The sequence below is a fragment of the Chanodichthys erythropterus genome, chromosome 23 (assembly GCF_024489055.1).
Source record: "Chanodichthys erythropterus isolate Z2021 chromosome 23, ASM2448905v1, whole genome shotgun sequence".
NCBI lineage: Eukaryota > Metazoa > Chordata > Actinopteri > Cypriniformes > Xenocyprididae > Chanodichthys > Chanodichthys erythropterus.
In genome coordinates, this window is record NC_090243.1 from 32,563,224 (window position 1) to 32,581,212 (window position 17,989).

The window sequence follows — 17,989 nt, forward strand, 5'->3', positions numbered from 1 at the left end:
TTTATTATTATTAGGGGTTCAAGCACGTAGTGCTGAAACCCTATTGTTATTGTGCTGATTTTTATTATTATTATTCTTTTTCTTCTGCCGTAAAACGCATCGTGCAGCCCAAACCGTAAGGCCTAGAGACTTGAAACTTTGTCAGATGATAGTACAAAAATCGAGGAGAGGTTGACAAAGTATGACCCAAATCGGCCAATAGGTGGCGCTACAGCGATCAAATGCGCAAAATGGCTCATAACTCCTAAACCGTTTGTCGTAGATTAAAAGAATTACATATTTGGAATCCTTGCGTCAAGGCGGTGACAAGCGTAGAAGATCAGATTTGCTCTCCGAGGTCCCGTTTTCCCGCCATTTTGAATTTTGTCCAAAACCTACTTTTCGAACTAGTCCTAGGTTTTTTGCCCGATCGGAACCAAACCAGTGCAGAAATGTTCTCTGGAGTGTGAATATCAATAATTATCAAAAAAAAGTTGAAATTTTGATTCACGGTCACGAAGGGGCGCCAAAACGTACGTTAAGGGCAGAGCCACTTTTACTAAAATGGCTATAACTCGAGAACGAAATGAGATATTTGCACCAAACTCAGTACACATGTGTATGGGCTCATTCTTTGGTCACGATAAAAAAATCTCGTCGATTGGGCATTAGGTGGCGCTATAACTTGAAAAAAACATAAACACGTCTGTAACTAAGCAACCGTTAGTCCAATCGACTTGAAATTTGGCATGCAGTGTCTTGGTCCAAGGGGGCATGATGGTCTATGAGGACATTGGCGTATCTCAAAAAACATGGCCGCCATCGGCCAATGAAGTTTGAGCACCTATTAGACCAGGTTAACGGAGGCCGATCAGAACGAAACTCAATGGGCATGTTCAACTCATGGTCCTAGAGGTCTGTAAGAATTTTGAAAGAAATCGGCCACAAGTTGGCGCTAACGAGTTTTACGCCTCGGTAATCACATGGTGTTTCATAAAATGCATATCATTTGATAGATCTCCTCATGCTGAACAACTTTGCCTCAAGAACCAATTCTGTCAATCAAATCGTTCATTAATTATTCGCAAATATGTGAAAAACCTACTTTTGCGAACTAGTCCTAGGTTTTTCACCCGATTGGAATGAAACCAGTGTAGGACAATTCTATGGACTCTCTAGATCAATAATTATCAAAAAAAGTTGAACTTTGTCCTTTGGGTTGCTATAACTGGTCATTTAGAAAATGGGTGTGGCAAAATGTACTCAAAAGCCTATAAATCCTAAACGAAAACTCGGAACTTCACGAAAATAAGTGAGCATATGCCAAATATTGTTCTAAATAAGCATGACAAATTTTGTGGAGATTGGGCAACAGGTATAGAAGTTATAACAGTTAAAAAGATGAAAAATGACAATATTCCTATGTTTATAAACGAAATCTCAACCAATCCAGCCAGCACCGGGCTCATTCGAACCGTCTAGATGAAGTCTGTCCACATTATGAATTTCAGGCATTTTCATTGAATTGTCGCCGAGATATTAGCCAAAAACCAGCGGGCGCGTTTTAAAATGGCGGCCGCCAATGACGTCACATCCCGGTACATTTTTGCTTCTAACTCAGGAACCGAAAGTCCCCGCGAGCTCAAACTCGGATGGCAAGGTCCCCTCCGGGCCCTTGAGCGGCCACATCCGTCGCGGGCCTCGGGGACGCCCCCCCGCGGATCGCTAGTTCGCGGGACCCCCGACTTTAAACGGCCGTAACTCCCGAGCCCTACCTCCTAGGACCTTGGGGAAGGGCTCGTTGGAAAGGCCCTTTCCCCGACTAGATTCGATTCGAGTTTGGTGCAATTTGGCCTGAGCGTTCTTGAGATATAAGCACAAAAAGATACGCATTAGACCAGGCGTAACTCCCGACCCCCAACACTCACTGTCCCCGCGATGGTCTCGTTCCACAGGGCCTGTTGAGCACTATCTACCCTCTGAGTTTCAGAATTTTTCGATGTCCTGTTCCCGAGATATAAGCGAAAAACCAAATTCCCATTTATCATTCATTCATTATTCTGTTGTCAGAAAGACAAGACTTGCACTAAGATTTTCTTACCTATCATGTATTTCAAATATCTACAACAATGTGTGTGTAAACATGTTTAATGCAGTCATGGAAAATGTACAAAACCAAAACCAGACCATGAAAGTAGGCTAATGACTGGTCCTTTGCTGCCACCTGCTGGTTAAAGTTGTCATATTGTTCTATAATCCATATTTAGACTTGATAAAATCACTATTAATGATTACAATCACATTTTGTCAAAATGCATCACTTAATTTCGGTTGAAGTATTAATGACAATTTTGCCACATTATGTGAAACTTTAAGGAGACTTGGAGTAAACATTTTGTTACCCATCATTTATTTTGCCAATCAAATTGTTCATTCAAGAATATTTTAAAAACCTACTTTTGCATACTAATCAGGTTTTTTGCTCAATCTGAATAAAACCAATGCAGTACAATTCTCTGGACTCTGTTGTTTAATAATGATCAAAAAAAGTTGAACTTTTGCATTAGTGGATATAAAAGGGTCATTTCAAAATGTGGCCTTCACCAAGTGTCCCTGAAAGCCATATATCTCTCCAAGGAATGCTCAGATCTTTCTGAAAATAAGCAAGGACGTGTGACATGACTCTAAACAAGCAATTTCATGGAGATCGGGACAATAGCTAACTTTAACAGTTAAAAATGTGTTGAATGACAATGTTCATATGTTTTGTATGTCCTGAAATTGTCATTTGCCACCAGATGGCAGTAGAAGGCCACTAATATAGTTCAAGATTTCAAGGTTTTTCCAATCTCTTTTAAACTATATAAATCCTTATTATATCATTACAAATCACATTTTGTCAAGGTTTACCTCTTCATTTGTTCATCTGACATATGTTTTTTTGCAATAATACAACATTACAATTACATTGAGACCTGAAAATGATGATTTTTAAAGGGAAAACCTGTAATAAGCATTTTCTTACCTCATTATTGATTTCAAATATCCATATCTGCAACAAAATGTGTTTGTAAGCAGGTTTAATTAATGTAGTGAACATGGAAATATACTTGAAACACAAAACAGATACTGTTTTGACACAGAATGAAAGTGAACCTAATAAGTGGTGTGTGTGTGTGTATGAGTAAGCATGCGTATTATTGTTTAAGCCTTTTCTTTCTCTGTGTTTGGTTTAGCATATATCATAGCTGTTCATCTGTGATTTAAGTGGTGACATGCTTGCTAAATAAAACTTAAATATCTTTCAAACTTTAAAATATCTTTTTATGCATATCTGCTTAAAGGTCTTAAATGCTTGAACCCCGGTAAATGCTGCTTGCAGCTTTAATTATTATTATTAGGGGTTCAAGCACGTAGTGCTGAAACCCTATTGTTATTGTGCTGATTTTTATTATTATTATTCTTTTTCTTCTGCCGTAAAACGCATCGTGCAGCCCAAACCGTAAGGCCTAGAGACTTGAAACTTTGTCAGATGATAGTACAAAAATCGAGGAGAGGTTGACAAAGTATGACCCAAATCGGCCAATAGGTGGCGCTACAGCGATCAAATGCGCAAAATGGCTCATAACTCCTAAACCGTTTGTCGTAGATTAAAAGAATTACATATTTGGAATCCTTGCGTCAAGGCGGTGACAAGCGTAGAAGATCAGATTTGCTCTCCGAGGTCCCGTTTTCCCGCCATTTTGAATTTTGTCCAAAACCTACTTTTCGAACTAGTCCTAGGTTTTTTGTCCGATCGGAACCAAACCAGTGCAGAAATGTTCTCTGGAGTCTGACGATCAATAATTATCGAAAAAAAGTTCAAATTTCGATTCACGGTCACGAAGGGGCGCCAAAACGTACGTTAAGGGCGGAGCCACTTTTACTAAAATGGCTATAACTCGAGAACGAAATGAGATATTTGCACCAATCTCAGTACACATGTGTATGGGCTCATTCTTTGGTCACGATAAAAAAATCTCGTCGATTGGGCATTAGGTGGCGCTATAACTTGAAAAAAACATAAACACGTCTGTAACTAAGCAACCGTTAGTCCAATCGACTTGAAATTTGGCATGCAGTGTCTTGGTCCAAGGGGGCATGATGGTCTATGAGGACATTGGCGTATCTCAAAAAACATGGCCGCCATCGGCCAATGAAGTTTGAGCACCTATTAGACCAGGTTAACGGAGGCCGATCGGAACGAAACTCAATGGGCATGTTCAACTCATGGTCCTAGAGGTCTGTAAGAATTTTGAAAGAAATCGGCCACAAGTTGGCGCTAACGAGTTTTACGCCTCGGTAATCACATGGTGTTTCATAAAATGCATATCATTTGATAGATCTCCTCATGCTGAACAACTTTGCCTCAAGAACCAATTCTGTCAATCAAATCGTTCATTAATTATTCGCAAATATGTGAAAAACCTACTTTTGCGAACTAGTCCTAGGTTTTTCACCCGATTGGAATGAAACCAGTGTAGGACAATTCTATGGACTCTCTAGATCAATAATTATCAAAAAAAGTTGAACTTTGTCCTTTGGGTTGCTATAACTGGGTCATTTAGAAAATGGGTGTGGCAAAATGTACTCAAAAGCCTATAAATCCTAAACGAAAACTCGGAACTTCACGAAAATAAGTGAGCATATGCCAAATATTGTTCTAAATAAGCATGACAAATTTTGTGGAGATTGGGCAACAGGTATAGAAGTTATAACAGTTAAAAAGATGAAAAATGACAATATTCCTATGTTTATAAACGAAATCTCAACCAATCCAGCCAGCACCGGGCTCATTCGAACCGTCTAGATGAAGTCTGTCCACATTATGAATTTCAGGCATTTTCATTGAATTGTCGCCGAGATATTAGCCAAAAACCAGCGGGCGCGTTTTAAAATGGCGGCCGCCAATGACGTCACATCCCGGTACATTTTTGCTTCTAACTCAGGAACCGAAAGTCCCCGCGAGCTCAAACTCGGATGGCAAGGTCCCCTCCGGGCCCTTGAGCGGCCACATCCGTCGCGGGCCTCGGGGACGCCCCCGCGGATCGCTAGTTCGCGGGACCCCCGACTTTAAACGGCCGTAACTCCCGAGCCCTACCTCCTAGGACCTTGGGGAAGGGCTCGTTGGAAAGGCCCTTTCCCCGACTAGATTCGATTCGAGTTTGGTGCAATTTGGCCTGAGCGTTCTTGAGATATAAGCACAAAAAGATACGCATTAGACCAGGCGTAACTCCCGACCCCCAACACTCACTGTCCCCGCGATGGTCTCGTTCCACAGGGCCTGTTGAGCACTATCTACCCTCTGAGTTTCAGAATTTTTCGATGTCCTGTTCCCGAGATATAAGCGAAAAACCAAATTCCCATTTATCATTCATTCATTCATTATTCTGTTGTCAGAAAGACAAGATTTGCACTAAGATTTTCTTACCTATCATGTATTTCAAATATCTACAACAATGTGTGTGTAAACATGTTTAATGCAATCATGGAAAATGTACAAAACCAGACCATTTTTAAACTGAAAGTAGGCTAATGACTGGTCCTTTGCTGCCACCTGCTGGTTAAAGTAGTCATATTGTTCTGTAATGCATATTTAGACTTGATAAAATCACTATTAATGATTACAATCACATTTTGTCAAAATGCATCACTCAATTTCGGTTGAATTATTAATGACAATTGTGCCACATTATGTGAAACTTTAAGGAGACTTGCAGTAAACATTTCGTTACCCATCATTTATTATGTCAATCAAATCGTTCATTCAAGAATATTTTAAAAACCTACTTTTGCATGCTAATCAGGTTTTTTGCTCAATCTGAATAAAACCAATGCAGTACAATTCTCTGGACTCTGTTGTTTAATAATAATCAAAAAAAGTTGAACTTTTGCATTAGTGGATATAAAAGGGTCATTTCAAAATGTGGCCTTCACCAAGTGTCCCTGAAAGCCATATATCTCTCCAAGGAATGCTCGGATCTTTCTGAAAATAAGCAAGGACGTGTGACATGACTCTAAACAAGCAATTTCATGGAGATCGGGACAATAGCTAACTTTAACAGTTAAAAATGTGTTGAATGACAATGTTCATATGTTTTGTATGTCCTGAAATTGTCATTTGCCACCAGATGGCAGTAGAAGGCCACTAATATAGTTCAAGATTTCAAGGTTTTTCCAAGGTTTTGTCATGTTATATCTCTTTTAAACTATATAAATCCTTATAATATCATTACAAATCACATTTTGTCAAGGTTTACCTCTTCATTTGTTCATCTGACATATGTTTTTTTGCAATAATACAACATTACAATTACATTGAGACCTGAAAATGATGATTTTTAAAGGGAAAACCTGGAATAAGCATTTTCTTACCTCATTATTGATTTCAAAAATCCATATTTGCAACAAAATGTGTTTGTAAGCATGTTTAATTAATGTAGTGAACATGGAAATATACTTGAAACACAAAACAGATACTGTTTTGACACAGAATGAAAGTGAACCAATAAGTGGTGTGTGTGTGTATGAGTAAACATGCGTATTATTGTTTAAGCCTTTTCTTTCTCTGTGTTTGGTTTAGCATATATCATAGCTGTTCATCTGTGATTTAAGTGGTGACATGCTTGCTAAATAAAACTTAAATATCTTTCAAACTTTAAAATATCTTTTTATGCATATCTGCTTAAAGGTCTTAAATGCTTGAACCCCGGTAAATGCTGCTTGCAGCTTTAATTAGGGGTTCAAGCACGTAGTGCTGAAACCCTATTGTTATTGTGCTGATTTTTATTATTATTATTCTTTTTCTTCTGCCGTAAAACGCATCGTGCAGCCCAAACCGTAAGGCCTAGAGACTTGAAACTTTGTCAGATGATAGTACAAAAATCGAGGAGAGGTTGACAAAGTATGACCCAAATCGGCCAATAGGTGGCGCTACAGCGATCAAATGCGCAAAATGGCTCATAACTCCTAAACCGTTTGTCGTAGATTAAAAGAATTACATATTTGGAATCCTTGCGTCAAGGCGGTGACAAGCGTAGAAGATCAGATTTGCTCTCCGAGGTCCCGTTTTCCCGCCATTTTGAATTTTGTCCAAAACCTACTTTTCGAACTAGTCCTAGGTTTTTTGCCCGATCGGAACCAAACCAGTGCAGAAATGTTCTCTGGAGTGTGAATATCAATAATTATCAAAAAAAGTTGAAATTTTGATTCACGGTCACGAAGGGGCGCCAAAACGTACGTTAAGGGCGGAGCCACTTTTACTAAAATGGCTATAACTCGAGAACGAAATGAGATATTTGCACCAAACTCGGTACACATGTGTATGGGCTCATTCTTTGGTCACGATAAAAAAATCTCGTCGATTGGGCATTAGGTGGCGCTATAACTTGAAAAAAACATAAACACGTCTGTAACTAAGCAACCGTTAGTCCAATCGACTTGAAATTTGGCATGCAGTGTCTTGGTCCAAGGGGGCATGATGGTCTATGAGGACATTGGCGTATCTCAAAAAACATGGCCGCCATCGGCCAATGAAGTTTAAGCACCTATTAGACCAGGTTAACGGAGGCCGATCGGAACGAAACTCAATGGGCATGTTCAACTCATGGTCCTAGAGGTCTGTAAGAATTTTGAAAGAAATCGGCCACAAGTTGGCGCTAACGAGTTTTACGCCTCGGTAATCACATGGTGTTTCATAAAATGCATATCATTTGATAGATCTCCTCATGCTGAACAACTTTGCCTCAAGAACCAATTCTGTCAATCAAATCGTTCATTAATTATTCGCAAATATGTGAAAAACCTACTTTTGCGAACTAGTCCTAGGTTTTTCACCCGATTGGAATGAAACCAGTGTAGGACAATTCTATGGACTCTCTAGATCAATAATTATCAAAAAAAGTTGAACTTTGTCCTTTGGGTTGCTATAACTGGTCATTTAGAAAATGGGTGTGGCAAAATGTACTCAAAAGCCTATAAATCCTAAACGAAAAGTCGGAACTTCACGAAAATAAGTGAGCATATGCCAAATATTGTTCTAAATAAGCATGACAAATTTTGTGAAGATTGGGCAACAGGTATATAAGTTATAACAGTTATAATGATGAAAAATGACAATATTCCTATGTTTATAAACGAAATCTCAACCAATCCAGCCAGCACTGAGCTCATTCGAACAGTCTAGATGACGTCTGTCCACACTATGAATTTCAGGCATTTTCATTGAATTTTCGCCGAGATATTAGCCAAAAACCAGCGGGCGCGATTTAAAATGGCGGCCGCCAATGACGTCACATCCCGGTACATTTTTGCTTCTAACTCAGGAACCGAAAGTCCCCGCGAGCTCAAACTCGGATGGCAAGGTCCCCTCCCGGCCCTTGAGCGGCCACATCCGTCGCGGGCCTCGGGGACGCCCCCCCGCGGATCGCTAGTTCGCGGGACCCCCGAATTTAAACGGCCGTAACTCCCGAGCCCTACCTCCTAGGACCTTGGGGAAGGGCTCGTTGGAAAGGCCCTTTCCCCAACTAGATTCGATTCAAGTTTGGTGCGATTTGGTCTAGGCGTTCTTGAGATATAAGCACAAAAAGATACGCATTAGACCAGGCGTAACTCCCGACCCCCAACACTCACTGTCCCGGCGATGGTCTCGTTCCACAGGGCCCGTTGAGCTCTATCTACCCTCTGAGTTTCAGAATTTTTCGATGTCCTGTTTTTGAGATATAAGCGATAAACCAAATTCCTATTCATCATTCATTCATTCATTATTTTGGTGTGAAAAAGACAAGACTTGCACTAAGATTTTCTTACCTATCATGTAATTTCAAATATCTACAACAAAACATTTTGCGTGGCAAAATGTACTCAAGAGCTTATAATTCCTAAATTAAAACTCAGAACTTCACGAAATTAAGTGAGCACACGCAGCATATGCCTCTAAAGAAGAATGCCAATTTTTATGGAGATCGACCAATAGGTGGCGCTATAACTGTAAAAGCTTTAAAATCCATATATTTTCAATGGTAAATTGCCTGTTTTGGCTGAAAATGGTCAATTCCTTCTATGATTTAGGTGTTTACATGCTTGGTAAATAAAACTTAAATATCTTTTAAACTTTAAAGTATCTTTTTATGCATATCTGCTTAAAGGTCTTAAATGCTTGAACCCCGGTAAATGCTGCTTGCAGCTTTAATTATTATTATTATTCTGCCGTAAAACTGATCGTGCAGCCTAAACCGTAAGGCCCAGAGACTTGAAATTTGGCCAGATTGTAGTGCTCAATTTGGGGAGAACCTATCAAAGTCTTGACCCAATCGGCCAAACGGGGGCGCTACAGCGCAAAAAACAAAATTTTCAGACATTTTTGGCTATAGCTCGTAAACCGCTTGACGTAGACTCAAAAACTGTACATCGTTGCAATCCTTGGGTTAGTACGAACAAAATTGTTTTGCGCCTTTTTTAACTCTACGACGCACCGTTTTTCCGTAAAATTGACCCGAAGCCCAAACGTACTTTCGCGAACTAGTCCTAGGATTTTCAACCGATCGGAACCAATCCACTGCAAAAATATTCTCTGGACACTGAATATCAATAATTATCAAAAAAAAGTTGAAATTTCGAATTTTGCACGAAACAATACGTCAAAAACGTCTATGCTAACATTAGCCAAATGCTATTTTTAGTGATAACTCTTGAACGGAATGGAATATCTTCACTAAACTTGGTAAATATATGTATAAGCTCAGACTTTGGTTAAATAAAAAAAATTGCGCACCTCTGCCACTAGGTGGCGCTATAATGCGAAAAAAACATAAAAACAGCTATAACTATGCAACCGTTAGTCCGATTGACTTAAAATTTGGCGTGTAGTGTCTTGGTCCAAGGGGGCATGATTGTCTTTAAGGACATTGGTGTATCTCAAAAAACATGGCCGCCATCGGCCAATGAAATTTGAGCACCTATTAGACAAGGTTAACGGAGGCCGATCGGAACGAAACTCGGTGTGCATGATCGAATCGTGGTCTTGGACGTCTGTACCAATTTTGAAAGAAATCGGCCACTAGTTGGCGCTAACGAGTTTTACGACTCTGTAATCACATGGTGTTTCATAAATCCACATAATATGCATATCATTTGATAGATCTCCTCATGCTGAACAACTTTGCCTCAAGAACCAATGCTGTCAATCAAACCGTTCATTAATTATTCATGAATATTTTAAAAACCTACTTTTGCGAACTAGTCCTAGGTTTTTCGCACAATCGGAACAAAACCAGTGCAGGACAATTCTCTGGACTCTCCAGATCAATAATTATCAAAAGTTGAACTTTACCCTTTGGGTCGCTATAACGGGGTCATTTAGAAAGTGGGCGTGGCTAAATATACCCAAAAGCCTATAAAACCTAAACGTAAACTCAGAACTTCACGAAAATTGGTGAACGCATGCGAAGTATAACTATACAGAAGCACACAAATTTCTATGGAGATCGGACCATAGGTGGCGCTATAACTGTTAGAAAACTTTAAAAAACTTGTGTTTTTAATGCTTTTGGATGAAATTGTATATAACTCTGGATGTGATCGACTTATTTTGACAAGATATATATCTTTAGACTCCTGAATCCTTGCCGAGTTCAACGATATCAGACTTGCCAGGTTTCGGAAAATGGTTTGTGCCACGTTGTGATTTAGCGCTTAAATTACGTTGGCGAATATCTTCGAAACCGTTTGTCCGATCGTCACGAAACCACAGTAGAAAACACGGAACCTAAGTTGGTTTACTATATGTTAAAGCCCAAATGTCAAAATTTTGATAGGAAGTGGCAAAAAAATCTAATCAAAGTCTTTCATGGGTCAGTTTTTATGCGCTCATATATATAAGTGTCTATAACGTCAAAACGAAATGAGATATTTTCACCAAATTTGGCACACATATGTATGGATACACTCCGAGGACATCCCCCAAAAATGGTGGAGATCGGGCAATAGGTGGCGCTATAACTGTCAAAAAACCTTTAAAACTATATATTTCTATAATGAATTGCCTGACACTGTCATTTTGTGCCACCAGATGGCAGCAGAAGGCCACTAATATAATTCAAGGTTTCAAGAATTCAATGTTTTGTCATTTAAAATCCCTTTAAACCAGGGGTGCCCAATCCTGTTCCTGGATATCTACCTACCTGCACATTTTAGCTCCAACCCTGATAAAACACACCTGAATCAGTTAATTAAGATCTTCAGGAGCACTTCATAATTACAGACAGGTGTGTTGTGTTATGCTGGGCTAAAGCTGAACTTTGTAGGAAGGTAGATCTGCAGGAACAGGATTGGACACCCCTGCTTTAAACTATATAAATCCTTATAATAACATTACAAATCACATTTTTTTCAAGGTTTACCACTTCATTTGTTCATGTGACTTATGTCTTTGCAGTAAGACAACATTACAATTACATTGTGACCTGAAAATTATATTTTTTTGTTTATGTGTGTGTGTGTATGTGTGTAAAGCATGCTTCGTATGTATAAGGTATTACTGTTTAAACCTTTTCTTTCTGTGTTTGTTTTAGCATATATGATTTCAGTGGTACATGCTTGCTAAATAAGACAAATCCTGCCTTAAACTGCCTTGAATGCTTGAACCCCGATAAAATGCTGCATGCAGCTTTAATTAGGGGTTCAAGCACGTAGTGCTGAAACCCTATTGTTATTGTGCTGATTTTTATTATTATTATTCTTTTTCTTCTGCCGTAAAACGCATCGTGCAGCCCAAACCGTAAGGCCTAGAGACTTGAAACTTTGTCAGATGATAGTACAAAAATCGAGGAGAGGTTGACAAAGTATGACCCAAATCGGCCAATAGGTGGCGCTACAGCGATCAAATGCGCAAAATGGCTCATAACTCCTAAACCGTTTGTCGTAGATTAAAAGAATTACATATTTGGAATCCTTGCGTCAAGGCGGTGACAAGCGTAGAAGATCAGATTCGCTCTCCGAGGTCCCGTTTTCCCGCCATTTTGAATTTTGTCCAAAACCTACTTTTCGAACTAGTCCTAGGTTTTTTGCCCGATCGGAACCAAACCAGTGCAGAAATGTTCTCTGGAGTGTGAATATCAATAATTATCAAAAAAAAGTTGAAATTTTGATTCACGGTCACGAAGGGGCGCCAAAACGTACGTTAAGGGCGGAGCCACTTTTACTAAAATGGCTATAACTCGAGAACGAAATGAGATATTTGCACCAAACTCGGTACACATGTGTATGGGCTCATTCTTTGGTCACGATAAAAAAATCTCGTCGATTGGGCATTAGGTGGCGCTATAACTTGAAAAAAACATAAACACGTCTGTAACTAAGCAACCGTTAGTCCAATCGACTTGAAATTTGGCATGCAGCGTCTTGGTCCAAGGGGGCATGATGGTCTATGAGGACATTGGCGTATCTCAAAAAACATGGCCGCCATCGGCAAATGAAGTTTAAGCACCTATTAGACCAGGTTAACGGAGGCCGATCGGAACGAAACTCAATGGGCATGTTCAACTCATGGTCCTAGAGGTCTGTAAGAATTTTGAAAGAAATCGGCCACAAGTTGGCGCTAACGAGTTTTACGCCTCGGTAATCACATGGTGTTTCATAAAATGCATATCATTTGATAGATCTCCTCATGCTGAACAACTTTGCCTCAAGAACCAATTCTGTCAATCAAATCGTTCATTAATTATTCGCAAATATGTGAAAAACCTACTTTTGCGAACTAGTCCTAGGTTTTTCACCCGATTGGAATGAAACCAGTGTAGGACAATTCTATGGACTCTCTAGATCAATAATTATCAAAAAAGTTGAACTTTGTCCTTTGGGTTGCTATAACTGGTCATTTAGAAAATGGGTGTGGCAAAATGTACTCAAAAGCCTATAAATCCTAAACGAAAACTCGGAACTTCACGAAAATAAGTGAGCATATGCCAAATATTATTCTAAATAAGCATGACAAATTTTGTGAAGATTGGGCAACAGGTATAGAAGTTATAACAGTTATAATGATGAAAAATGACAATATTCCTATGTTTATAAACGAAATCTCAACCAATCCAGCCAGCACTGAGCTCATTCGAACAGTCTAGATGACGTCTGTCCACACTATGAATTTCAGGCATTTTCATTGAATTTTCGCCGAGATATTAGCCAAAAACCAGCGGGCGCGATTTAAAATGGCGGCCGCCAATGACGTCACATCCCGGTACATTTTTGCTTCTAACTCAGGAACCGAAAGTCCCCGCGAGCTCAAACTCGGATGGCAAGGTCCCCTCCCAGCCCTTGAGCGGCCACATCCGTCGCGGGCCTCGGGGACGCCCCCGCGGATCGCTTTTTCGCGGCACCCCCGAATTTACACGGCCGTAACTCCCGAGCCCTACCTCCTAGGACCTTAGGGAAGGGCTCGTTGGAAAGGCCCTTTCCCCAACTAGATTCGATTCAAGTTTGGTGCGATTTGGTCTAGGCGTTCTTGAGATATAAGCACAAAAAGATACGCATTAGACCAGGCGTAACTCCCGACCCCCAACACTCACTGTCCCCGCGATGGTCTCGTTCCACAGGGCCTGTTGAGCTCTATCTACCCTCTGAGTTTCAGAATTTTTCGATGTCCTGTTCCTGAGATATAAGCGAAAAACCAAATTCCCATTTATCATTCATTCATTATTTTGTTGTCAGAAAGACAAGACTTGCACTAAGATTTTCTTACCTATCATGTATTTCAAATATCTACAACAATGTGTGTGTAAACATGTTTAATGCAGTCATGGAAAATGTACAAAACCAAAACCAGACCATGAAAGTAGGCTAATGACTGGTCCTTTGCTGCCACCTGCTGGTTAAAGTTGTCATATTGTTCTATAATCCATATTTAGACTTGATAAAATCACTATTAATGATTACAATCACATTTTGTCAAAATGCATCACTTAATTTCGGTTGAAGTATTAATGACAATTTTGCCACATTATGTGAAACTTTAAGGAGACTTGGAGTAAACATTTTGTTACCCATCATTTATTTTGCCAATCAAATTGTTCATTCAAGAATATTTTAAAAACCTACTTTTGCATACTAATCAGGTTTTTTGCTCAATCTGAATAAAACCAATGCAGTACAATTCTCTGGACTCTGTTGTTTAATAATGATCAAAAAAAGTTGAACTTTTGCATTAGTGGATATAAAAGGGTCATTTCAAAATGTGGCCTTCACCAAGTGTCCCTGAAAGCCATATATCTCTCCAAGGAATGCTCAGATCTTTCTGAAAATAAGCAAGGACGTGTGACATGACTCTAAACAAGCAATTTCATGGAGATCGGGACAATAGCTAACTTTAACAGTTAAAAATGTGTTGAATGACAATGTTCATATGTTTTGTATGTCCTGAAATTGTCATTTGCCACCAGATGGCAGTAGAAGGCCACTAATATAGTTCAAGATTTCAAGGTTTTTCCAATCTCTTTTAAACTATATAAATCCTTATTATATCATTACAAATCACATTTTGTCAAGGTTTACCTCTTCATTTGTTCATCTGACATATGTTTTTTTGCAATAATACAACATTACAATTACATTGAGACCTGAAAATGATGATTTTTAAAGGGAAAACCTGGAATAAGCATTTTCTTACCTCATTATTGATTTCAAATATCCATATCTGCAACAAAATGTGTTTGTAAGCACGTTTAATTAATGTAGTGAACATGGAAATATACTTGAAACACAAAACAGATACTGTTTTGACACAGAATGAAAGTGAACCTAATAAGTGGTGTGTGTGTGTGTATGAGTAAGCATGCGTATTATTGTTTAAGCCTTTTCTTTCTCTGTGTTTGGTTTAGCATTTATCATAGCTGTTCATCTGTGATTTAAGTGGTGACATGCTTGCTAAATAAAACTTAAATATCTTTCAAACTTTAAAATATCTTTTTATGCATATCTGCTTAAAGGTCTTAAATGCTTGAACCCCGGTAAATGCTGCTTGCAGCTTTAATTATTATTATTATTCTTTTTCTTCTGCCGTAAAACGCATCGTGCAGCCCAAACCGTAAGGCCTAAAGACTTGAAACTTTGTCAAATGATAGTACAAAAATCGAGGAGAGGTTGACAAAGTATGACCCAAATCGGCCTAACGGGGCGCTACAGCGCAAAAAACAAAATTTTCAGACATTTTTGGCCATAGCTCGTAAACCGCTTGATGTAGACTCAAAAACTTTACATGGTTGCTATCCTTGGGTTAGTACGAACAAAATTGATATGCGCCTTTTTTTGCTCTACGACGCACCGTTTTTCCGTAAAATCGACCTATAGCCCAAACCTACTTTTGCGAACTAGTCCTAGGATTTTCAACCGATCGGAACCAAACTACTGCAGAAATATTCTCTGGACACTGAATATCAATAATTATCAAAAAAACTTGAAATTTCAAATTTTGCACGAAACAGTACGCCAAAAACCTCTATGCTAATGTTAGCCAAATGCTGTTTTTAGCTATAACTCTTGAATGGAATGGAATATCTTCGCCAAACTTGGTACATATATGTATAAGCTCAGTCTTTAGTCAAATAAAAAAAATTGCGCACCTCTGCCACTTGGGGGTGCTATAAGACACAAAAATCACATAAATGACTATAACTAGGCAACCGTTGGTCTGATTGACTTGAAATTTGGCATGCAGTGTCTTGGTCCAAGGGGGCATAACTGTCTATGAGGACATTGGCGTATCTCAAAAAACATGGCCGCCATCGGCCAATGAAATTTGAGCACCTATTAGACAAGGTTAACCGAGGCCGATCGGAACGAAACTCGATGGGCATGTTCAACTCATGGTCCTAGAGGTCTGTAAGAATTTTGAAAGAAATCGGCCACAAGTTGGCGCTAACGAGTTTTACGCCTCGGTAATCACATGGTGTTTCATAAAATGCATATCATTTGATAGATCTCCTCATGCTGAACAACTTTGCCTCAAGAACCAATTCTGTCAATCAAATCGTTCATTAATTATTCGCAAATATGTGAAAAACCTACTTTTGCGAACTAGTCCTAGGTTTTTCACCCGATTGGAATGAAACCAGTGTAGGACAATTCTATGGACTCTCTAGATCAATAATTATCAAAAAAAAGTTGAACTTTGTCCTTTGGGTTGCTATAACTGGTCATTTAGAAAATGGGTGTGGCAAAATGTACTCAAAAGCCTATAAATCCTAAACGAAAACTCGGAACTTCACGAAAATAAGTGAGCATATGCCAAATATTGTTCTAAATAAGCATGACAAATTTTGTGAAGATTGGGCAACAGGTATAGAAGTTATAACAGTTATAATGATGAAAAATGACAATATTCCTATGTTTATAAACGAAATCTCAACCAATCCAGCCAGCACTGAGCTCATTCGAACAGTCTAGATGACGTCTGTCCACACTATGAATTTCAGGCATTTTCATTGAATTTTCGCCGAGATATTAGCCAAAAACCAGCGGGCGCGATTTAAAATGGCGGCCGCCAATGACGTCACATCCCGGTACATTTTTGCTTCTAACTCAGGAACCGAAAGTCCCCGCGAGCTCAAACTCGGATGGCAAGGTCCCCTCCCGGCCCTTGAGCGGCCACATCCGTCGCGGGCCTCGGGGACGCCCCCCCGGATCGCTAGTTCGCGGCACCCCCGAATTTAAACGGCCGTAACTCCCGAGCCCTACCTCCTAGGACCTTGGGGAAGGGCTCGTTGGAAAGGCCCTTTCCCCAACTAGATTCGATTCAAGTTTGGTGCGATTTGGTCTAGGCGTTCTTGAGATATAAGCACAAAAAGATACGCATTAGACCAGGCGTAACTCCCGACCCCCAACACTCACTGTCCCGGCGATGGTCTCGTTCCACAGGGCCCGTTGAGCTCTATCTACCCTCTGAGTTTCAGAATTTTTCGATGTCCTGTTCCTGAGATATAAGCGATAAACCAAATTCCTATTCATCATTCATTCATTCATTATTTTGGTGTGAAAAAGACAAGACTTGCACTAAGATTTTCTTACCTATCATGTAATTTCAAATATCTACAACAAAACATTTTGCGTGGCAAAATGTACTCAAGAGCTTATAATTCCTAAATTAAAACTCAGAACTTCACGAAATTAAGTGAGCACACGCAGCATATGCCTCTAAAGAAGCATGCCAATTTTTATGGAGATCGACCAATAGGTGGCGCTATAACTGTAAAAGCTTTAAAATCCATATATTTTCAATGGTAAATTGCCTGTTTTGGCTGAAAATGGTCAATACCTTCTATGATTTAGGTGTTTACATGCTTGCTAAATAAAACTTAAATATCTTTTAAACTTTAAAGTATCTTTTTATGCATATCTGCTTAAAGGTCTTAAATGCTTGAACCCCGGTAAATGCTGCTTGCAGCTTTAATTAGGGGTTCAAGCACGTAGTGCTGAAAACCTATTGTAATTGTGCTGATTTTTATTATTAGGGGTTCAAGCACGTAGTGCTGAAACCCTATTGTTATTGTGCTGATTTTTATTATTATTATTCTTTTTCTTCTGCCGTAAAACGCATCGTGCAGCCCAAACCGTAAGGCCTAGAGACTTGAAACTTTGTCAGATGATAGTACAAAAATCGAGGAGAGGTTGACAAAGTATGACCCAAATCGGCCAATAGGTGGCGCTACAGCGATCAAATGCGCAAAATGGCTCATAACTCCTAAACCGTTTGTCGTAGATTAAAAGAATTACATATTTGGAATCCTTGCGTCAAGGCGGTGACAAGCGTAGAAGATCAGATTTGCTCTCCGAGGTCCCGTTTTCCCGCCATTTTGAATTTTGTCCAAAACCTACTTTTCGAACTAGTCCTAGGTTTTTTGCCCGATCGGAACCAAACCAGTGCAGAAATGTTCTCTGGAGTGTGAATATCAATAATTATCAAAAAAAAAGTTGAAATTTT

At 39.4% G+C, this 17,989-nt stretch overlaps 1 protein-coding gene across 19 annotated transcripts in view; it reads right to left on the reverse strand.

Moving 5' to 3' along the window:
• The window catches only part of mppe1 (metallophosphoesterase 1), a 323,001-nt gene that overhangs the window by 81,947 nt on the left and 223,065 nt on the right, over positions 1-17,989 (reverse strand). For 8 of the 19 annotated variants that reach the window (XM_067377831.1, XM_067377830.1, XM_067377829.1 and 5 more), the window contains one exon: positions 14,681-14,707. The exons of 10 other annotated variants lie outside the window; for them this stretch is intronic. In XM_067377831.1, the coding sequence (XP_067233932.1) occupies positions 14,681-14,707 (27 nt within the window). Of the gene's footprint in view, positions 1-3,004; positions 3,032-14,680; positions 14,708-17,989 lie in introns of all 19 variants that reach the window. One more of the 19 variants, XM_067377818.1, reaches the window with a different exon arrangement.